Raw genomic sequence first — 22655 nt, 5'->3', positions numbered from 1 at the left:
GGAGGCTGTGGGCCAGTTCTCTCACTTCCAGGGATACACAGTTCCTCTGGATGATGCCAAGCACGCACTGGGGCCCAGACATTTCAGACAGAGAGGCTGCTGAGCTAGCAACCTCTGCTAAGGGGGGTTCCTGGACTGGAGTAGCAGAGGACGCTGCACTAGGAGATGGAGTCCACTGGCAGCGCTGCATGGGGACCAGAGCGAGGCTAGCAAGGGGGCTGAGGTGCACTGTGTAGGGGTAGCTAGCAGAAGCCAGCATTATCTAAAACTGCTGCCTAGGTGACTGTGCCACCCAGGAAGAGTCAGCAGTGGGCCTGTTGTGGTCCTTGTGAGAACAACACATTATCATGCATTGCCAGCTAAAGTAGCCCAGAAATATCTGACCTCCCCCTGCTTTGTTTGAGTGCAACATGCTGCTCCGTTTTCCCCGAGTGCTCCGGGAGATCTCGCTCTCATGGCTCCAGGCTGGCTTGGCTCCCATCAGCTGGGTGTAATCGTGTGTGCCCTGTGCGCCTGAATGCCCCTGCCACCAACACTCCCCTCCCCCCTTCTTTCACTGCCATCCTAATTAGATTAAGAGGATCATATTGCCCCTGGCTAATCATCTGCAACGCCAGCTGCATTGCGTGACACCCAAAGCCTTCCAAGTGAAGGGATGGAGCAAGGGACTCTGGGATAGCGCCAGGGCGGATTGGAGGGTGAGCGGCAGGGTGCACATAAGCCTCTCCCACTGCACAGTCACTGGGAAAGCCCAGGCTGGAACCCAGCACTGCATTGGGAAGGGCCCCCCACAGGAGTGAGGGCAATAAGATCTGGTGTAAAGCAACCTGGCAGATCACCGGTCTGGGGGAAAGGGGGTAACACACTCCTAAGCCCTTAAGTTTATTACAGCTTCTGTGGCCACAGACCATGCTCTGTGAACTACGACAAAGGGGCGGGGCTGGCACCACGCAGTTAAATCAGAGGAGATCTTCCCTTTCTCCCCTCCCTCAGGAAAAATGAGACTGACAATGTGTCTTTGGACTGTGGAACTCACTGCCACAGGGTGTCGTTGAGGCCAAACACTTAGCAAGACAGAGATCGGGCCTTTACATGGATCACAGGATATCCAGAGCTCTAATACTAAGAGAAGGCTCTGAAAAGGAGGTGAAACGTCGTGCTTCAGGCCTTACGCCAACCTCAAGCGATTAGGGATTAGGATGAGACATTCATAGGGGGAAGATTAGCCCAAATCTGCCTACTGCAGGGCTTCCTGCACCTTCTTCTGCAGCATCTAGTGCTGGTCACAGGACGGTGGGCTAGAAGGGCTTGGGTGCACCTCAGTCTCGCTCCCTGCTGTCAGTACTGTCAGAGAGCAGAGTTAACAGCAGGGAGAGCGAGACAGGTGAAATTGAAAAAGAGGAGACGAGCCAAACACCGGATGCTACAAATCAAGTATTTCCAGGCTAGGAAGGACGGTCTTGTGGTTAGAGAACAGACTGGGAGCCGGGACTCCTCGGTTCTATTCCTGGCTTGACTTCCCTTCCCTGTGGCTCAGGTCTCCCATTTGCAGAGATAATAGCTCCCGGGCACGGAGAGGCTCGCTTTGTTAGCATCCCCACCATGCTGGCAGATTCCCCGCGGGAGGGAGTGCAGATGCAGTACTGTTATGGCGCACCCAGGGGCCATGAGAAACAGAAGGGCTGGAAGGAACTCACAGCCGGCTGCTACCAAAACGTCAGCAGAAAGGTTTGTCATGCCAGGGAAGGGGACATTCAGAGCGAGGGATGTGGTTGGATCTGTTGCCCCTAACACAGGGGTACCAGACTGTGAAGCCCATTTATCCCCACAGTGCACCCCACACGCTGAAACTGAGAGAGGCCACTGGCCCCACTGAACTCAGGGGGGCCTGTAGGGGCCCTAGCACCTCCACAATCTAGGCTACCCGTTCCCTAGCACATGTTGCTACATTGGATCCTGGCAGCCTTCCCTACTGGCTCCACCTACAGCTAATGAGGGAGGCTGCTTGGGCCACCCCACCGCCCCAGCAGAGGAGGAGTGCTGGCCAGCTCCCTGCATGGTCTGTGGCCAGGCCTGGTTTGGGTGGCTCTGCCCTGCATCTGGACGGATTCCCTCTTGCTTTTGCTGGGCTCTCTCCTCCTGCCTCCTTGCCAGAGGAGGATGCTCTAAGCACGCCGTGTGCTCCCTCCGAGCATCCTGCACTGGCCATTAGTGCTATTGGCAGAGCAAGCTCAGAGTTGCGAGCCCTGCATGAAAACTCCGTGCGCTCAGAGCTGCTATCTGTGCCCGTTTTCCCCACCTCCCCTAGAGAGCCAGCACAGGGGCAAGGGTTAGGGGTAGTGCTGGGGCAGGGACAGGTCCCTAACCCAGGATGGACCCTCCTATCTAGCACAGCTCCCCAAGTCCCTGAGATCTCATTGTGCAGCACCGGTGCCCCGTGATGCTGCTAGAGAGGGGTTAGGGCTGACCCATGAAAGCTGGGAGCTCCGGGAGCTCTAGTGCAGAACAGAGCGAGGGTGGCTGTGATATGGAGCTGGAGGAAAGGACCCTCCCCTCGGCCCAGGCGCTAACGCGCTGCCTAACAGTGAGCTGATGGAGCAGGCAGAGACAAGCCAGAATAGAGCTGTCAGCTCCAGCTAAAGCCATGTCGACAAGCAGCGTGCGCGGGTGGCAGGAGAGGAACCCCTCGCTGACATAGCATGACGGGGGTTGGTGGGCGGGTGTGGGGGAGACAGACACAAGGGGCAGGAAAGCAGGGCCAGCTGGGAGGGGGAAGGAAGGGAGCAAAGGGGCAGAGGTGATGAGGAAAACAAAGGAGTGGGGCTGGAGGTAAGGTTTGCTGGCCGTATGCTGCCCTGTTCCCCCATCCTCCCCCGGGGCCCTGCTAGTGCTGAAGCTAGGCAAGGAAAGGACTGAGCGGGAGCAGGGAGGGTCCCACCTACCGGAGAGGTTTGGAGACTTGAGAGCTGAACTTGGTGAATTCCCCTGGAGCCGTCCACTCGGAACCCAGCTGGCGGGGGAGAGAGAGTGCATGAGAGCTCGCTCTAACCAGCTGGCGGGAGAGTGCCAAGGCGGGTCCAGGGGGGCTGAGGGACCTCTAGCCCCAAAGGCAGCACCCAGGGGACCTGGTGTTCCACGGGCCCATTCCCCAGCTGCTTTATTATCACCACCATCTAGCTGTGTTCGGGCAGGGCCTGGGAACCCGGCCAGGGATCAAGGCCCCTTCATGTTCAGTGCTGCGCCTGGGGCTCACTGACTAGGCATCAGATAGGATGTTACCCGCTAACTCTACCTTGTATGGCTTCATGCGGAACAAGCGTCATGGACAGGGGCTCCACGCAGGCACAGGCAGCTTTCACTCCCTCGAGAGCCAGCAGAGATCATTCCAGGCCCCCCAACACCCCAGCAGGCAGCACCAGAGCTGTCCTGCTTAAAGGGACAGCAGAACTCCCCTGCCTTGCAGAGGAGCATGGCTGAGCATTGGCTATGCATATGCACAAGGGGTTCAGGCCGTTCACTAATCACCCACTGGGAGAAATTAGGACAACAGCTCTGGCTGGTGGGTGGGGAGGGAGATGGTCCCACATCTGCCTACTGTGGGGTTCTTGCACCTTCCATGGAAGGGATGGATCACTCAATAATTGCCCTGTTCTGTTCATTCCCTTTGAAGCATCTGGCACTGTCAGAAGACAGGATACTGGGCTGAATGGACCCCCCAAATGTTTTCAGGAAGGGGAAGAAAAGCCCCGTTCCCAGAGTTTCCTTATTCGCCTGAACAGCTGGCCAGACTCTCTCGCCGGGCTTGCTGCCCAAGAACAGACTCACCCTCCAGGATCAGAGCAAGGCAGAGACATTTCAGTCCCAGAGCCTGTGGGACATTTCTAAGGTGAAGAGCACAAGCATTTGGTGTGAGAGTGCTGCTCCGGTCCTACTGCAGTGCTGCAGCCGTGACGCAGCACCTGAACACCTACGCATGATGGCGTTTGGTATCCCATGCTCCGGTTGTGACAACGTGACCTCCAGATGTGATGGTCACAGCTGGATTTGCTCATGTTTTCTATGGATCCCACTGGCAATTATCCCAGCTCCATTTGTACTTTAGCATTCCAGCTCAGGCTCCTCCTCTCCCAACAGATGGCATTGCTTGCAGGGAGATAATGAAGAGAATTGCTGCCCAGACGGACGAGCCCAGGAGCATTCACTACATAGGCGGAGTGCTGACAGGGGATAGAGGAGTAGTTGAGAGGGGCTCTGTACCTTGCCCACAAATGCCACCAGCCGGGCATTGGCTGGGATCTCATCAGAGCTGAGCCAGAACTCCGAGTTGTCGTCCGACGCTACGGAAAATTGGAAATCCCCTGTGAAGCAAGGAAGAACATAGTTGTTAATAGAAGACCACAAGAACGACCATACTGGGTCAGACCAATGGTCCATCCAGCCCAGTATCCTGTCTTCTGACAGCGCCAGATGCTTTGAAGGGAATGAACAGAACAGGGCAATTATTGAGTGATCCATCCCTTGCTGTCCAGGCCCAGCTTCTGGCAGTCGGAGGCTTAGGTACATCCAAGTGTGGGGTAGCGTCTCTAACTATCTTGGCTAAGAGTCATTGATTGACCTCTCCTCCAGGAACCTTTTTTTTTTTTTTTTTGAACACAGTTATACTTTTGACCTTCACAAAATCTCCTGGCAATGAGTTGCCCAGGTAAACTGTGTGTTGTGTGAAGAACTGCTTCCTTATGTTTGTTTTAAGGCTATTAATTTCATTGGATGGCACCTCATTCTTGTGTTATGGGAAGGGGTACATGACACCTCTTTATTCACTTTCTCTACACCAGTCATGATTTTATAGACCACTAGCATATCCCTCCCTCAGTCGTCTTTTTCCCAAGCTGAACAGTCCGAGTCTTTTTAATCTCTCCTCACACGGAAGCTGTTCCAGACCCCTAATCTCTTTTGTTGCCCTTCTCTGTGTTTTTTCCAATATATCTTTTTTGAGATGGGGCGACCAGAGCAACAATGGAGCAAAGTAGAAGCAGCTGCCCCTGACGAGAATCCCCAAGACCCACAGGTTACAGTGTCGAAGAGCGGCAGGCAAGCAGGGGTGACGGATGTTCCCCGCACTCCGGGACAACGGGGAGGTGGGGTGATGATGGTGGCTGGGTCACAACACCCGTGTAACTCGCTACATTAGGGGTCTCTGCCAGAGCACTCTGGAGCTATGCTGCTGTCCGGGGAGGGATCAGAGGTTGCTCTCTGTACCTCAGAGCCTTCTGGGCTGGTTGGGGGGGCGGGGGTAGTGGTATGGGATCCCTGCAGCTACACAGCTGCTCCTGCCTTGTGCCTGCGGGTGAGAAGGGGGCGTAGCTTTATGGAGCTCCCTGAAGCCGCATTAATAATCTCAGGCTCTCTTCTGGTCTTCGAACCTAGGAGTCTCTGAACACCCCTGTCCGAGATGGGCAAGGGCGAAAGGTAAGAGGCAGTGGTTCTGTGCAATGCTCCTGTCCAGCCCTTACAGGTGAGGGGCAGGGGAGATGCTCACCATCCTTGAAGGGGTGGATGTACCCAAAGATCCGCAGCCCGTAATTCTTCCACTTGGGAGACACAGCCAGCTTCTTCACCGTGGTGCGGGTCTGCACACGCCAGAGAGAGTGCAGGGACACATCACACCCTGGCCTCACTCTGGGCCATGTCACACTAGCACCCACACCCCCGCCCCACAGCCCCACCCTGCTCCACCGGGTCCCTAGAGAGGGTAAAATTCCACTGCCGGGGCAGGGGCCTCAGGCCCACTTCAGTCCCACACCTTTAACACCCCTCATGGAGGGAAATTCCCCCCAAAGAGAGGTCCCATGGATCCCACAGGAGTTATCTGTCCAGGATCAGTCCGTAGGGGATCCCTGACTCACAGGCTCCTCCCAAGTGCAACGGGCTTTGGTCAGGCCCTCAGGAAGCCAAACGCTCTGGCAGAGCAGATAAGCCAGTGACCCCCAAGCCGAGCAGAGGGATGCCGCAGCCACGGCCCAGGGAGGGACTTGTACTCACGTGGGGAAAGAGCGGGAAGTGCAGGTTCTTCCTCAGGTGCCTCACGGCCCCTCCACACCAGTCCTCGAAGACGTGCAGGTTCACCTTCCCCTTGTACTGCAGAATGAACAGCCCCCACGGGGGTGTGAGAGCACTTCCTGGGGCGGCCCCCCCACAGGGGTGGGAGAGCGCTTCCCACTCAGGCCCCTACCTCCCACTGGGGTGTGAGAGCGCTTCCTGGGACGGCCCCCCACTCACGGGGGTGTGAGAGTGCTTCCAGGGCTGCTCCCCCCACGGGGGCGTGAGCGCGCTTCCTTGGCTGGGACCCCACCCCCACAGGGGCATGAGAGCACTTTCCGGGCCGGGCCCCTACCCACACGGGGGTTGGGAGGAGATGAGAGTGCTTCCCAGGCTTGGCCCCCAACCCCCAGGAGAGCGTCAGAGCGTTTCCCGGGCCAGGCCCCCACCCCCCACGGGGGCGTGAAAGTGCTTCCCGAGCCGGGCACCCCCCGCCCCCAGGGGCATGACAGCACTTCCTGGGCTGGGCCCCCACCTCCCACGGGCTTACATGCAACTCTCCGTCACTGACCAAAGACCATGCCCAAATCTCACGGGAGGCCGTGGGGAGATTCCCACAAGTGCTGGATCAGACCCCACTACACCAGGGGGCTCAGAGAGCCGCACGACACCACAGCAAGGCTGGGGTCAGCACGCCAGGAGGGGAGCAGCTCAGGGGGCTGTGGAAGGGAAAGCAGTGTGGAGCCTAGTAGCACATGCTCCCCCTGCTCCAGGTGGCATTCCAGGGGAAACATGGGCGCAGGTTGCTGTTTTTCTTGGGGGTTGCATGTTTTTAAACACACATTTCCTGCCCAGCCAGCCAGTCTGCACCAGGGGTCAGAGCAGCCCCAGGTTCCTCAGTCAGCCCACGTTACTGCCAGCTCAAAGGAGGATCTGTTTCAGTTCAAGCCATGCCAACTCCCCAGCCCTGGCGCTGTCTTCAGCCAGTACTGAGCTCTCCCCAGGGTGCTATGCAGTCACAGCAGGGCACAAATGTACTGGTGGCTTAAACTGGGGCAAAACCCCATGTGACATTGCTCTCCATGTGCTTTATAAAAATATATTTACAAGTGTGAATATGATGTAACTGGAATATGCTTCATGCAAAAGGTCTCTTGTAAAGTATCATTACAAGGTTTATAATCTATTGAGTGTGGTCATCCTATTTGTATGAATGTATCATTCTTGTATCTGAAACTAGGAATATGAAGTATAACTCTGAGGTCCTATTGTAATTATGCAAAGTTTGACCCATTAATGGTGATTTAGAATCTTGATGGCTCCCATTGACTAGGACAATTGACTGTAGATGGTTCTGTTTACCTGCAAGCCTCCACTGTGTACATGCAGGCCAGCCCTGGAAGAATGGAGGAGGTCTCACAGGACATGTGAACCTGTCACATGATACTGGAATCCATCTTAAACCTGGTGCTTTTCCATTTAGAAGGATGGGTGGGAACCCAGAGAGAGACAAAAGATTCCTGGCTTGTGACAAAGCTATAAAAAGGGGGTGGAGCAGGACAAAGTGGGTCCCAGTCATGAGAAAACCCCTGCTTTTCACCTAGGAGGCCTGCTGGAATAACAAAGACTGTACCAGGGGAAGGATTGGGCCCAGACTAGGAAGGCGTCTAGTCTGTGAAAGCAGCTTATTGGGACATCTGAGGGTGAGATTTACCTGTACTCAGTTTTTTAGTGTATTAGGCTTAGATTTGCATGTTTTGTTTTATTTTGCTTGGTAACTTACTTTGTTCTGTCTGTTATTACTTGGAACCACTTACATCCTACAAAGAGCTGTACGAATCTCTCTATCAGTGTTATAGAGGGTGGACAATTTGCAAGTTTATCCCGTATAAGCTTTATACAGAGTAAAATGGATTTATTTGGAGTTTGGATCCCATTGGGACATGGGTGTCTAGGTGCTGGAGATAAGTGACCTGCTGAGTGGTTTTCAGTTAAAGCCTGCAGCTTTGGGGGCGTGGTTCAGCCCCTGAGTCTGTGTTGCAGCAGGCTTGCGTGTCTGGCTCAACAAGGCAGGGTTATGGAGTCCCAAGCTGGCAGGGAAAACAGGTTCAGAGGTAATCTCAGCTCATCAGGTGACGGTCCCAAGGGGGTCTCTGTGACCAAACCCATCACGCCCCAGTCTACAGCAAATCTTAGAAGCCCGCCCCCTGCAGATACAGCCAATCCCTGGCTGATGAAAAAGCCAGCTGCCAGCAATGGGCCTAGCACCATATCCTAAATGCCCTAGACACAGCTCAAATTCCAGAGATCAGAGCCTTCCCCGAAGCCTGACCAGCCGCCCCCCTCCTACAGCTTTCATGAGCCAGCTGGGCCTCACGGCTAGGGACCCAGGGATTGTTCCACCATTAATCCCCATTTCTTTCCCCTCTGGCTTTGTACTTTTGGCAGCCCCCCTCCCGTGAACATGGGATGGCCGCCGTCTTGGCCAACACTTCAAGGACTCAATTGGGGTCCCCCAGAGCTAAAAGCATGAGTCTGAGCTGCAGCTCCCTACCCAGGGCTGTAACAGACTCATCACCTACAGATTAGGCACCTGTAAAGCAGACACTGGTGTGTTCCCGTTTACATCCCCAGGTCCAGGCAAGGCCGGTGCAATCATTTAGGCAACCTAGGCGGTCGCCTAGGCCGCTAGGATTTGGGGGGGCACCATTTTCTTTGGCAGCGACCACGGTGGCTGGATCTTCGGCCGCCCTGGTCACCACCGGCACTTACACAGAGAGAGCTGGGGCAGGGCCACCTGCAGCAAGTAAGGGGGAGGACGGGCGGCACTCAGGGGAACTGCCCGCCCCAGCTCACTCCTACCCCGCCTCGTCCCCGAGCACGCAGTGGCTGCTTCATTTCTCCTGCCTCCCAGGCTTGAGGGGTCAATCAGCTTAGGCGCCGCAAGCCTGGGAGGTGGGAGAAGTGAAGCAGCGACGGCGTGCTCGGGGTGCTCGTGCTCATGCGTGGTGCAGGGGTTAGCTGGGGTGAGGTGGGTGCCTTAGGGCGGAGCGGGGGGAGCTGCCGCGGGGGGGGGGGGATGCCCCGGGGGGGAATGGGGGGGCTGCTGCGGGGGGGGGGGGGGGGGGGGGGGGGGGGGGGGGGGGGGGGGGGGGGGCGGGGGGGGGGTACCTCAGGACAGGGGGGGAACTGCCGCAGGGCGGGGAGGTGCCTCAGGGCGGGGCCGCGGGGGAGGGAGGGCACAAGGTGGAAGTTTCACCTAGGGTGCGAAACATCCTTGCACTGGCCCTGGGTCCAGGCCAAGCAGAGCAGAGAAGTGAGCAAAGCAGAGTTCTCAGCTCCTGGTGGGCCTCCCGTCAGCGGCCATTGCTAGCGTGTGCCTGGCTGAAATCAGGCACGTGAGGGGGGATCCCAGGCAGGGGTTTGAAAGGCCAGGATCCATGTGTGGTAGCCATGCTCAGAGAGGGGAGGACACACAGGGAAGTGGCTGGGAAGCTGGGTGCCATTATTCCCTTTCCAAAGGCTCTGAGGAGAACCCAGTCATTCCCCAGGGTGGATGCTGGCAGGAAGCAGAGGAGAAATTCGGGGCGGGTGCTGCCCACTCACCAAGAGACCACCCTGCCCATCTCCCCCATGCCATGGCCTGGAAAGGCCTGTGGTGGGCAGAGCCCAGAGCTGTGACCAATGGACACTTCTGATGGCCGGAGGCTCATGTCACCGGGGTGGCTCTGAGGCAGAAGAGGGATCCCAGTGTCTGTTGTGGGTTTACTGAGATGGTCGGCCAAGCCCCTAGCACCTTTTATCCCTAATGTGCTGCTGTGGGGCACCCTCCCAGCTAGTGCCCCAGCCCCCATGTGCCAGCTGCCCGCGGTGACTGCAGCTCCACCGGCCAGGCCCTGCAGCTGGGGAGGAAGGAGAGGAGTGGAGCCAAGGGCAGCTGGAGAGGCAGGAAGGCAGTGACGAAGTGCGGGGAGTCCAGAGACGGACTCGGAGACGGACGGGAGGAAAGGGGCCTGTGGGTGACAAGGGCACAGGGGAGGGGAAGGGAGCAGTGTCTCTGGGGAGCAGCCCTAGCAGTCTCCAGTCACTCCGCACGGGTACACACTGCCCTGGCAATGCACAGCCCCAGCCCTGGGCGCCTGGGGAGGTCTCAGCACCTGGCAGCACAATGAGATTGGTAATTGGGGGAGGGGAGACAGGGACCCCTGAGCTGTGCCCTGGAGATCAAAGGGTGCCAGCTAACCATGAGTGTTGGCATAGCCAAGGGATCCCTCTCGCCTCTCCGGTCCGGTCGGCTGTGCAGTGCCCCTCCCTGCAAGGGCTCGCAGCTCTCCTCCCCGCTGCTCGCTTTCATGTCGGGGCTGCAGTCGGGGTCAAAGCAACTAAGAATTGAGTGCTGGGTCCCCGTCTCCTGGAGCTGCCCCCACTTGCAATCACTGGAGAAGCCGAATCTCCGGGCTGTCTGTGCGGCAGGAATGCAGTGGGATGATGGACTCCAAGGTCCTGGCTTGCATTAACACAAGCGGTGCTATTAATGCCTCTCCTCCTGCTCAGGCACGGCCAGGGGACTCGCTCGCTGCACAGTCCCCGCCCCAGCCGGGGAAGAGTGACTCTGTGATGCTCCACCACTATCTGCCTATCTGCTACGTCGATCACTGCCATGGCCTGCTGCCGCCACCCAGTCCCGCACCTGTTTGCTCAGCTGCCTCAGAAGAGCATCAGCAGGGAATTTTTCCCTGCCAAGAGCCACGCCTGCCCTGCCATCTGCCATGCCTTGCCATGAGCCATGCCAACCGCCATACCCTGCCACCAGCCATGCCAACCACCCCATGCCCTGCCTGCTCAGACAACTGCCATGCCCTCCCACTAGTCATGCCAACCACCACACCCTGCCACCAGCCATGCCAACCACCCCATGCCCTGCCTGCTCAGACAACTGCCATGCCCTCCCACTAGTCATGCCAACCACCACACCCTGCCACCAGCCATGCCAACCCTGCCATGCCCTGCCACCAACCGTGCCAACCCCACCATGCCCTGCCTGCCCTGCCAACCGCCACGCCCTGCCATGAGTCGTGCCAAACCCGCCATACCCTGCCTGCTCTGCCAACCGCCATGGCCTTCAACCAGTCATGCCCACCACACCCTGCCACCAGTTGTGCCAACCCTGCCATGCCCTGCCTGCTCTGGCAATCGCCACATGCCGCCACCAGCCATATCAACCCTGCCATGTCCGGTCAACAGCTGTGTCAACACCACCAGGCCCTGCCACCAGATGTGCCAATCCTGCCACAGCCTGCCTGCTCTGCCAACCACCAGACCCTGCCACCAACCCTGCCATGCCCTGCCAACTGCCATGCCCTGCCACCAACTATGCCAACCACGCTCTCTCATCAGCCATGTCAACCAACACACCCTGCCAATAGCCACATCCTGCCTGCTCTGCCAACAGCCATGCTCTCCCACCAGCTGTGCCAACTGCCCTGCCCCCTGCCAGCTGTAACAACCCACTCCAGATGCCATGCCCCTACAGCTTCACCAACTACACCCTGCCAATAACCATGCTCCTCAGATCTGTTAAAACCACACCATGTGCTATGCCCCTACAGCTTCATCAACTATGCCCTGCCATGAGCCACTCTGCCAACCACCTCATTGCACTAGCTCTGCCAACAACCTTGACGCCCCAACAGGCACCCCACTATAGTACTGCCGACCATGCTGGGCATTTGATACCCACTGAACTGCAGCTGCAGCACAGAACGGGGCTTTTCGCCACATGCCAATGAACAATAACCCCCAAAACTGAGCTGTTGCCAGCTGGGAACCAGCAGGGGAGGTGCCCACTTGGTTTGCTTGGGGAATCTGGCGTTAGGCTGCAGCATCAGGCGTGGGGATGCTCCCATACCCCAGGAAAAGGCTGCCCTCTCCTGCAGTGCTGCCATCCCAGAGGGTTTGCTTCCCCTCACAGCTCCTGGGACTGGGTGGAACCAGAGCCTTGTCCACTTTGGCCCGTACATCTGTGGGGTTACTGCCACGCTTGCGATCCAGGGCCAGACCTTGATCGGGGTAGCCTGGCTGGATGAGGATCTGACCCACGATATCTGGGAGCAGCAGAGACCAGCAAGGTGAGACCCATGCCCCTCTCAATGGGGCATCTGCGCAGATGCCAGCCCACAGCACCCCACCAGGTCACAGCATGCTAATCTGCAGCCCCGGTCACTCTCTCCAAGTTCTAGGAGCTCCCCGCAGAGGCCTCACACCCCAGGCGACAGGGTTGTGTTACCAGGGATGGCTCTATGCTTTTTGCCGCCCCAAGCATGGCAGTCAGGCGGCCTTTGGTGGCACGCCTGCGGGTGGTCCTCTGGTCATGTGGATTCGGCGGTGTTTCTGCGGGTGATCTGCGCCGAATTGCTGCCAAAGCCGCAAAACCGGCAGACCTCCTGCAGAAACGCCACCAAAGGCTGCCTGACTGCCACCCTCACAGCGACTGGCAGGCCGCCCCCACCAGCTTGCCGCCCTAGGCATGTGCTTGCTGCGCTGGTGCCTGGAGCCGCCCCTGTTCGTTACATCCACCAAACCCATTGCAGGGCGGGGAACTGACCTCCTGGGGCGTCTAACAGATAATTGGATCTGGTCCCGGAGCAGAGCCCACCACGCGGCACAGTAGTCTGGGCTCCCTGCACTGATGGTACTCGCTCACCTGAGAGATGCAGTCATTTGGAGGCAGCTTCCCGTCCTCGGTGTAATCAAAACACAGCCTCTGCCCGGGGAGCAGCTCTCAGCACCCCCACCTCCCGAACACTGTGCTAACAAGCTCCTCCCACCTACAGCCCCGGTCTTGCAGAGATCGCCTCCCCTCCCCGTGGCAGAGGCAGCCAAGACGCCGCTGGCATACGGCATGAGCTCATTAGGCAGAGAGATGCCTGGCACAGGTTTCAGATGATCTGACCCCGCTGCTGAGCTCTGACCCGAGTCCCACTCTTACTACTGCTCTGCTGAAGGACAGTGCAAAGGGGGCCTGGGCCAAGCTGTCTGCTGGCCGCGTTTCCTACACTGAGCCATGATAAATGAAGAACTCCACGGCTTCTGCTCTCCCCCGGCTGTGTGGCTGATGCTGTCGCCAGGCCGGGAGCTCGCACGGAGGGAGGCCTTGACCCCATGGAAAAGGAGCACTACTGCCAGCTGTGAGCGCCCCTCCATCAACCCAGCACAGTCAGAGGGGAAGAGCTGTCTGATGATCCTGCAAGTTCTCCAACGCCCGTCCCCCTGCCCCAGCATTGGCTCCCGCACTGTCAGTGAGGATACCCCGACTTGCCCCAAAGACGTGCCCAGCTCACCTGCTCGTTCCATGGCAGAACATGCCTGGTCAGGTTCAGCCGAGGGGGCCTCCCGGCTCCATCCGCTCCTGGGCCTCTGGAAAGCCAGCCATCAAAGCCCTGCCCTTTGCCCTGCTGGGGAAACCGAGGACAAAGGTGAGAGAGCAGCATCCTGGGAAGGGGCCAGGGCAAGAGGAGGAGAGAAAACAGGTGACATGGATGCCTACCACCCCAACAGGCTTTGCAATCACCAGGCGATGCTGCTTGGTGGCTCAGGGCAGGCGATGAAGACGAATCCCGTCTCGTGGGGTAATTTCAGGCTGGTTAATTGGAACGACCCCAGCTGGGAGGCTGGCAAGGCTGACTCATTTGCCAGAATGGCCAGGGGATCTAAACATCTCTTGTGAGCTGCCAACACTCAGGCAACGGGGCCGGGGGCCATTCTGTCACCTGGCAGGAAGTGTGCGGGAAAGCAGAGAACTTTCCTGTCTAACCCAGACATGACCCCCGGCACCTGTCTCAGTGTCTCCCCAGCACCCCTAAAAACCCAAACAATGGCACAGGCCCATTCTTGGGGATCATTTGTATTGCAGCAGCACGGAGAGGCCCCACTGAGCCAGGGGCAATGTATCCCCAACAGAGACAGCCCCCGCCCCACAGAGCTTACAGCCCAAGCACGAGACAAGCATGTCCCTGGACAGAGCGATAACAGCCATGGTGATCTCCGTCACTTCGTCCTCAGCCATGGGAGAGAGGAGCAGACAGATTGAACACATTATGTGGGGGAGGAAGGGGGAGAGAAGAGGTTAAATGTATCCATTAAAGGAAGGGAAGCCAGAGCAGTGAGTTGTGCATGCTCTGTACTAGCCAGAGCCATTTCCCAGCGTGTGGCTTTGTTCCTAGAGGCAGGGAAGTTGCGGGAGCAAGGGTAGCTACCCATAGAGAGGGAGGGGCTGCCCAGGGATGGGGGACTGTGCGCTCAGCCGAACAGGGGACTGGCCAATGGGACCAGGCCTGCTCATTCAAAGTACGGTACCACCAGCCACCCCACGGCTGTGCCGGCAGAGGTGGATTTCAAAGCAGGAGCTGGTCAAAGCAGGTGGCTGGAAAAGAGGGCTGCATGGGGAAGATGAATGCAGATAGGGGTGCCCTCTGCTGCCCGCTTTCCTGCCATGTGCAGGGACGAGGCAGAGGGAGGCAGGAGATGAACCAAGCCTGCCCCAATCCGCTTGTGCCATCCGCTCCTCATTACACGGAGACAAATTACCGCGGCGACTGGGGTACTCAAGAAGGAAACAAAGCGCCTCAGCCCATGATAAACGACTCCTTGTCAAGCGCCCCGTCTGGTGGAATTAATTCCCAGCCAGCTGCGCCTAGCATGGGGAAGGGAGCAGGGACGGAGCCTCGAGCTGCAGACACCCAGCCAGCCCTGGAGCAGCACTGTTTGAGTCCATGGCAGCTGGGGAAGGGATCTGGCTGGTGGAGTGCATGGCACACGCTCGGGGCTGCCCCAGAGGACCCACGGTGCTTGAACAGGAGGTCTCTGGGGGGAGCCACGAGCCTGGGAGCACAGCGAGTGCTGTACCTACATGCAAATGAAACGTGCGTGCAGGAGGGAGGGGAGGGGGCCCTGTGGCCCAGGCAGCTCTTTACAGGCTCTGGAAAGAAGAGCTCCATTTGTGGTATGCAGTAGTGGCGAGAATAGTGCAGTGTCTCATGACAGGGGGTACCCCAGCCCCGATTCACAGTAACCCACTGCGCTAACTCGGAAAACTCACTTAACCGCTCAGTGCCTCAGGTTCCCCATCCGTACAAGGAAGAAAGCACAATCCCGACCCCTGCTATCCAGCACTGGGTGAGAGCCCCTCTGACGAGAGGTGCTCTCTTTGTGTCACTATATCCACAGGCGCAGCCTGATTGATGCTGGCGGATAGCTGCTATTTGATAGGCCTCAGGAGGGCTCACACTCTTTGCTGCTCTGGATTTCACCCCCCTCTCCAGAGGCGAGCCATCTGCCAGCAGCAGCACCGGTGAGCTTGACCCAGGCACTGGGTGCGGAGGAAGAACAAAAGCCCAGGTCAACCGCAGTAACTGCAGTTACTCTGAGCCCCTCCCCACCCGATCCCAGCGTCTCCCGGCAGCGAAATAAGGGGTGGTCTTGTGTCCTGGAGGCAACAGGAAACTCACGCAGGGTGTGGGATAAGAGGAACGGACTCAATGGGTGTGAGGGGGACAAGCTCAGAAAAGAGGTGGGGGGCAGAATACTGGTTTATGAGAGCTACTCTCAAGCCATTAATGCGAAAGTGGAGCAGGCTGTGAGTGGCATTCACCAGAAGCAGAGCCCAGAGACACCAGCCTAGTCACTCCCCATGTTCTGTAGTTCACTAGTGTAACACCTGTGCAAGAGCGTAAGTATGGTGCAGTCAGGGCTCCCACGTTCCTAGTTGAGCCGTGCGTACAAAGTCTAGTTGGCTTTGGCGAGTGTCACGGGTCCTGCCCCGCAGCATCAGGCCCGGGGGAGGAGAAAGCGTTTCCATCTGCTCTACGTCTCCCTTTTCTCCTACTCGGTCTCCAGACACGTCATGTCAGTTTCACAGCACGGTAAGAAAGTGATGAGGGCCCCAGGGCAGCAGGGAACAGAGTGCTGCGGCCTTCGGAAATGGACACTCCCAGGGGCCGCTACAGTTCGAGGCTGTAACAGGTAACGTACACCCAGGTCACAGAGACACAGATGTAGTCATTGATGGAGCACGTAAGCTGCTACTCAGGGACTTGTCCTTGAACAGCTCGGCTGACAAAGAGCTCAAACCCTGGGGCTGTTACTGGACTCCAAAAACATCTCTCCGAAGGCCTGGACAAAAATACACCAGCCGCCTGAGGATTTTTGTGCACAGAGCTATCAATCTCAAGCTTGGGGGTGACAACAATCCCTCAGATACGGCCACACAGCTGGAGAATCGGGAGTTGGTTCTTCTAGGACCGACACCTTCAGTCTCAGGGCAGCGCACTGTTTCAATAGGGAGGGTCTAACAGCTACTTGAGACACCATCCCCACGCCTGCACCTTAGCCGAGGCTGGCATCATGTCACTATAAAGGCACTGCTCCTCTGGGAGGGTGACCTCCAGGGCCAGACTCAGCTGCTTCCAACCTCAGCTGTTTTCCCTGATGCCTTGTTCAAAACAACGGCTGGTTAGATTTTTGTTTTACTTTAAACAAACATGCGCACGTATGAGCCCCCAATCCCCTTTTTCTCATCACTAGAAGGGATTCCACTCAATAATTCCACGTCAGGCAAGGCAAATGCTTTAAAAAGCTAAAAAATGGGCTCGTATATTGGAAACTGAGAGGTGACAGCTGATAAGAACAAGGAGCAATGGTCTCAAGTTGCAGTGGGGGAGGTCTAGGTTGGATATTAGGAAAGCTTTTTCATTAGGAGGGGGTTGAAGCACTGGAATGGGTTACCTAGGGAGGTGGTGGAACCTCCATCCTTAGAGGTTTTTAAGGCCTGGCTTGACAAAGCCTGGCTGGGATGATTTAGTTGGTGTTGGTCCTGCTTTGAGCAGGGGGTTGGACTAGATGACCTCCTGAGGTCTCTTCCAACCCTAATCGTCTAGGATTCTATGATCAGTGTACTCTGGCACCAATTCCAGCCAGAGATAGACGGGGCTCTGTTGTACCATCCTGGGCTAATCGGAGGCTGGGAATCCCAAATGGGAACATCTCTTTGCCAATCACAAAGTTGGGGGGTCTTTGCTGGTTGGTGAGAGCAGCTGGCTGTGGGCGAAGGGTTAAAAAGGAACTGGTTTGTCCAGCCGGGAGAAGCAGTGGGAAACTATTCCCTGTGCAAAGGTTAAGGCAGCTGGAGAAGGGGATGTGATCATTACTGATAGTTTCTCTGGTCTTGGGAGCGGGAGGTGCTTGCTGGAGCTGGGCACAGACACCGATCTGTTTTATTCCACTAGGGCAGCCAGCATGGATCAGCATTACCCATTGGGCAGCCAGTGCCCTGCAATGGGGAGCTCAGCCCCCTCTGCCACAGCTACCCCCATCAAACAGCCTCAGTGGCAATGAGAGGGTTTGATTCATCATTACCGCAGTGGAGAGTTTGCGCTGCACCAGCCCAGTGCACATCACCAACCCTCCCCAGCTGGGGGCCGGGCCTTATGAACCCGATGTGGAGCCAGTTTGGGGGCATTCCGCTTTCCCACCTCGGCTCTCCCTTTCCGGTCCGTGTAAGCACTGATTTGCTCGATGAGTATCTGGCTCTGAGGTGGGGCTTATCGATCAGGCTCTGGCTAACTGATAGTGGGCAGTAAGTGGTAACGGTAATCCATCCATCTGCCACTTCCCCTCGCTGACTGCATGGCTGTGATCCCATCAAAATCAATGTTCACCTTGGCACGTCATTGCTGTCCCAGGCCCCGGGGCCGCTCCCCGCACCAGCCATTCCCAGCATCACGGCTAGGCTTGTATTTATTTCTTGGCCTCCTTACACTCCCTTGGAGGCTGGGCTCTCATTAGCCTCATTCTACATATGAGGCAACTAGAGCCCAAAGAGGTCAGGTGACTTGCCCAAGGTCACACAGGAAGCAGGTGGCAGAGCCAGAAATTGAACCCTGATCTCTTGACTCCCGGTCCAGTGCTTAAACAACGAGCCCACCCTTCTGCCTCCCTTTCCCTCAGCTGACATTGCCAGCGAATGTTCCTCTGGGCTCAGCAAAGAGAGATACAGTCTGCCCAGCAGAGCTCAGGGCAGGAGGACGTTGCCGGCTCTTGATGTGGTATGAGGAGCTGCTTGCAGATAGAAGGGGCAGGAAGTCTGAACGCCTGTTCCTGCTTCACAAGCCGTGGGCTCTCTCAGGGAGACTCCTCTTTCCTTAGCACGTATGGTCTCTGGGCCCTGCCTGTGGTGCTGTTGGCTCTGCAACGAACACAGCTGGCGGAGGAGTTTGCTGGGACTGGAGATCTCGCCTGATATGGCTCACGCTGCCCCCGTACTGGGAGTGACATAACAGTGCTTCTGGAAAGTTCTGTTATCCCCAGTGGACTGGTCCCCAGTACTGAGAAGAACAGCAGCTCAGCCCACCCTCCACTGCCATAGAGAACTTGGTAGAGCAGAGCCGAGCACCAGCAGTTGGAGCAGAAGAGAGGTGCCGGGTGACATTTGCCCACTGGCTGAAACAGGGCATGCCTTGTCCAGTCACCCCCGGCGTGAGTCGCTGGGCAATGGAACAGGCCACGTGGAGGTGGGATTCCTGTTTGGTTCTCCTCTTCCTTTTAAAGGGATCAGGCTAATCCAATTGCAGGTGTCTGTCTCCCAATTTAGAGGGATTAGGCCAGCGCTCGCCTTCACGCCACAACTCGGGATTGACTCAATTGTGCTGATCGGCCTGGACGGTGCAGTAATTCCTGTGCCTCTCTCTGGGCAGGACCCTGTGCCCGAAGTCTGTTATTAACCAAGACAGCTTGAAATGGGAGTGTCACCGTGTCACGGAGTGTGGGGGAGTCAGGGCCCTGCACCCCCGGCTTCCTGTGATTCACCATGACTCTCAGCCAGTCAGTAAAGCAGAAGGTTTATTTAGAGGACAGGAACACAGTCCAAAACAGGTTTTTCAGGCACAGACAACAGAATCCTCCCCAATTAGGTCCATCTTGGGGTCCCAGGAGCACCATAGCCCCCTTGGGGGGTCAGAGCCCTGTCTGTCCTTCCCTCCATTTCTCAGCCGGCTCCTGAAACTCCTCTCACTCTCCAGCATCCCTTCCCCGCCAGGCTTTGTTCAGCCTCCCGGGCAGAGGGGTCACCTGGCCTCTAACCTCTTCCTGGGTTCTCACGTTACATGCTCAGGCATCCTCCCTCCAGCCAGTCTCCCATCCGCCAATGCAGACCGTCCTTCCAGGCCAACACCCCCAACTCAGCATTCACAGACCGCAGTAAGAACAGTCCCAGTTCCTCACACACCCCACTTCTCTTCCAAGAGGGGCCCTCTGCAGCATCTCACTCATCCCTTTAAGCCCTGGGCCATGCACGGCTTTTACTGCAAGCTGATCTTTCAAGAGGTATTCATGTCAGCAGAGCTGGGAGCTCCTGGGTTCAGCAGCGCTAGCTCCCAGCCTCGCCCTTTCACCACAGCTTTTTCCAGCACCGAGCCTCCAGCGGTAGGACCTCGTCAAAGCACATCCACCCAAGCAGGACCCACAGAGCCGTGCTGCCAAGCGAAGCAGCATCCAGTAGAGCTTATTAACTATGCCCCTGTTGGTGCGCAGCACTGCCCTCTAGTGCACAGAAGCAAACCTGCTCCTGTGGGAGCAATTCTCTCACTCTCTCGCGGCTGATGCGAGCGCCGCTAATTAGAGCTTGCAGGAAAATGGACAAAATGTCCCACATGTTTCTTTGTTTCCATTTGCTCCTTGATGTTTTCCATCTGCTGCCAGTGGAGGGATATTAGTTGGGTCTCTCTGAGCAGGGGACTGGGAGTTCAATTCATGTGCCTGGTGCCTGGGCTGGAGTTCAGCTTCTGACTGGGATGTCTGCAGATGGGACCCCCTTGTCAATCAGTCGTGCTCCCATCCTCCCCAGCTGGAGACAGAGGTGGCAGGTGCATACAGATGGCACCTGCATGCCTGGCCATTCCCCATGCGCCATCTCCGACAGGCAAATCTACAGCATCTCCAAAGGCACTTTGCAAAAATTAAACAACCCCAGGAGAGAGAGCACCACTGAAGGGACATCGCCCACCAGAAATCTCTCTGGCACCAAACCCTCTGCCCGGTGCACATTCAGTGAGCTACATCGCGGCAAGAGACCAGAACGTTTGCTGCGGACTGGGGACTCTCTTCTGCATGCATGGACCCCAGAGGTGGGTGAATTCAGCAGCCAGACTGCTCCCCAAGCAGGTGATTGCTGAAGTGAAGGCGGAGAGCGGGGTGGGTTTTTGAAGCAGGTTTCGTTCATATTACCCACTCCCATCTGGCTTGGCAGTGATTTAGAAGCAAGCAGTGGAACAGCAGATCCAAAGGCAGCGCAGCTCAGGGTATCAGAGATAAATGCCTTGGAGGGAACTAATGATGGGAGAAGGAGAGATCTTCAGGAAACATAAAATGCTCTGAGTCCTTCTCCTTCCCTTTGGATGCCAGTGGTTTCTTCTTTCATCCTTGCCCTCATTCTTTCATTGCCTCCCACTTGGCATTCTCGGGGGCTTCTGGGAGACCCTAGCAGCTGGTCATTGTCCTCCGAGCCTTTGGAGCACAGATTCATGGATTCCAAGGTGAGAAAGGCTCATTGCAATCATCTGGGCTGAGCTCCTGTATGTCACAGACCAATGCACTGCCCAGAATAATTCCTACAGCAGAGCTTTCAGGATAACCTCCAATCTGGACTTTCAAATGGCCAGTGATGGAGAATCCACCACAAGCCTCTGTAAATTGTTCCAGAGGTTAATTATCCTCGCTGGTAAAAATGGACGCCTTATTGCCAGGCTGAATTGTCTAGCTTCAGCTCCCAGCTGAGTGCACAGCCTCTCGTAACGATGGCCTGGGGGTAAGTCTGTCTAGACTCACCCCCCAGCGACCATGCAATTGCTGATACTGGCCTCTGGCAGGCCGCATGCTGCAGGTCTGATTTAGTTACCGGGCATCTGCAGTGCTAATGACGGCAAAGAAAAAGGGACAGGAGGGAAAAAATAGCATCCTGCTCTTGAGTATGACAGGGAAGAGGAAAGCTCCAATCAACCCCTCTCCAGAGCTCTCCCTGCTCCTGACACAACCCACCTTGGGGGAGACTAGGAACCCTCGGGCTGTCCACAGGCAGCACAAAGATGGGGATGGACGGGGAGAAGTGACTTGCACAAGGTCACTGAGCGAGTCCCTGGCTGCATCCATCTGATAGCCTGCATCTCCCAGTTCCCAGTCCTGTGTGCCGGGTACTAGCCCATGCTGGGCTCCCTGCCCTGCTTACGGAGATACACCCACGCAGGTGCCAGGCATTTCATAGCTGGGGACGTGAGGAGTGGCAGTGGTGCCCTGGCACGGGGACTCAGACGCAGGAAGATAGCAAGAGCGGGGACATGAAGGAAGTAGGGAGGAGGAGAAAAGATGGAGAGAGTAGAGGAAAATGAAATAGTGGTGGGGGTGTCCTAGTCTTTTAATCTGTGTCTGTTCAGCGCCTGGCACAGTCGGACCCTGATCTTGATCTGGGCCTCCATATGCTACTGGAATTAATGATACTGAGCTATTCGTTATTTGTAGGCATGCCAAGAGCCCAGGCTGCCCTGGGAGCCCCATCACGCCAGGCCCTGTCCACAGCACAGTAAGGACCAGACAGACATGACAAACCATCTCCAGTTTACAGATGGGGAACTGAGGCACAGAGACGCTCAGTGACTTGCCCTGGGACACTCAGGGAGTCTGTGGCAGAGGTGGGAATCAAACCCAGACCTTCCAAGACCGGTCTTCCTCTCCAGCCCCTGCTTGTCCAGAGACCCTTGCTGCTGGGGTACAGTGAGCAAAGGTTCCCCGAGGCCGGAGGGACCACGCAAGAGGGCAGCCCCTGGAGACGCCCGGGAGGGCCACTGCTGTGGCCAGCAGGGAAGGTAACAAGTACATCACACGCCTCAGCAGAGTGTGTGGCAGCCAGCGGAGACAGGCGGTGGCAGATAAATGCTGTAAACAAAGAGGAGCCCATTAGGATGCGTGGCACTACGGAAGTAATCAGCAAACTTTGTCTGAACGAACTAATTAAAGCCCCAGAGGAGGGGAACAATGTCCTCTGAAAACGTGATTAGACAGGCGGCATAATTAGGCTTTGATTGTTTGAAAGGAAGAATTCCTTCCGCTCCCGTGGAAAGTTTAGCCCAAATTCCAGAGCAGCCTTTAGAAGAAGTGCTGCTGGGGGGATGGGGTGGGGAGGAGGTCTGAAGGTGTCAGCGCAGGACAGAGGAGGGGGCAGCTGATACTAGCGCTGTCCAAGTCCCTCCTACGCTGGTTCTAAAACTTAGTGGCACTTCCATGCCGATTTCTGGAGGTTTCACTGGGGTCCCCAGGGACGGTGAGAGCTCCGCAGTGCCACAAGCTCGGTGCCCCCCGTCCTGTGGTGCAGGCCCTGGGGGAGGGAGGGAAGGAGGGAGATGATGGGTGGGATCCATCCATGTGGCACTGGCACTGGATTGATAACACACCAAATGGGGGAAGCCGCATCGACCAAGCCTATTTCTCGCCATCTCATCACTGTCTAGTGTGCAGCTGGCTCTCATTAGCAGCACACAGTTGGGAAACCCAAATAAATGGCTCTCTCCACTCCC

At 56.9% G+C, this 22655-nt stretch overlaps 1 protein-coding gene across 2 annotated transcripts in view; it reads right to left on the bottom strand.

Moving 5' to 3' along the window:
• The window catches only part of B4GALNT4 (beta-1,4-N-acetyl-galactosaminyltransferase 4), a 134062-nt gene that overhangs the window by 33134 nt on the left and 78273 nt on the right, over positions 1 to 22655 (bottom strand). Inside the window, exons 3-7 of one of the 2 annotated variants that reach the window (XM_075065032.1) lie at positions 13380 to 13493; positions 6043 to 6138; positions 5540 to 5630; positions 4258 to 4358; positions 2943 to 3010 (exon numbers count right to left, since the gene is read on the bottom strand). In XM_075065032.1, coding sequence (XP_074921133.1) covers positions 2943 to 3010; positions 4258 to 4358; positions 5540 to 5630; positions 6043 to 6138; positions 13380 to 13493 — 470 coding nt within the window. The remainder of the gene's footprint in view (positions 1 to 2942; positions 3011 to 4257; positions 4359 to 5539; positions 5631 to 6042; positions 6139 to 13379; positions 13494 to 22655) is intronic. The other variant, XM_075065034.1, reaches the window with a different exon arrangement.

The sequence above is a fragment of the Chelonoidis abingdonii genome, chromosome 4 (genome assembly GCF_003597395.2).
Source record: "Chelonoidis abingdonii isolate Lonesome George chromosome 4, CheloAbing_2.0, whole genome shotgun sequence".
NCBI lineage: Eukaryota > Metazoa > Chordata > Testudines > Testudinidae > Chelonoidis > Chelonoidis abingdonii.
Note: the sequence above shows the minus strand (reverse complement) of the source record. Positions and strands in the feature narration are given on the sequence as shown.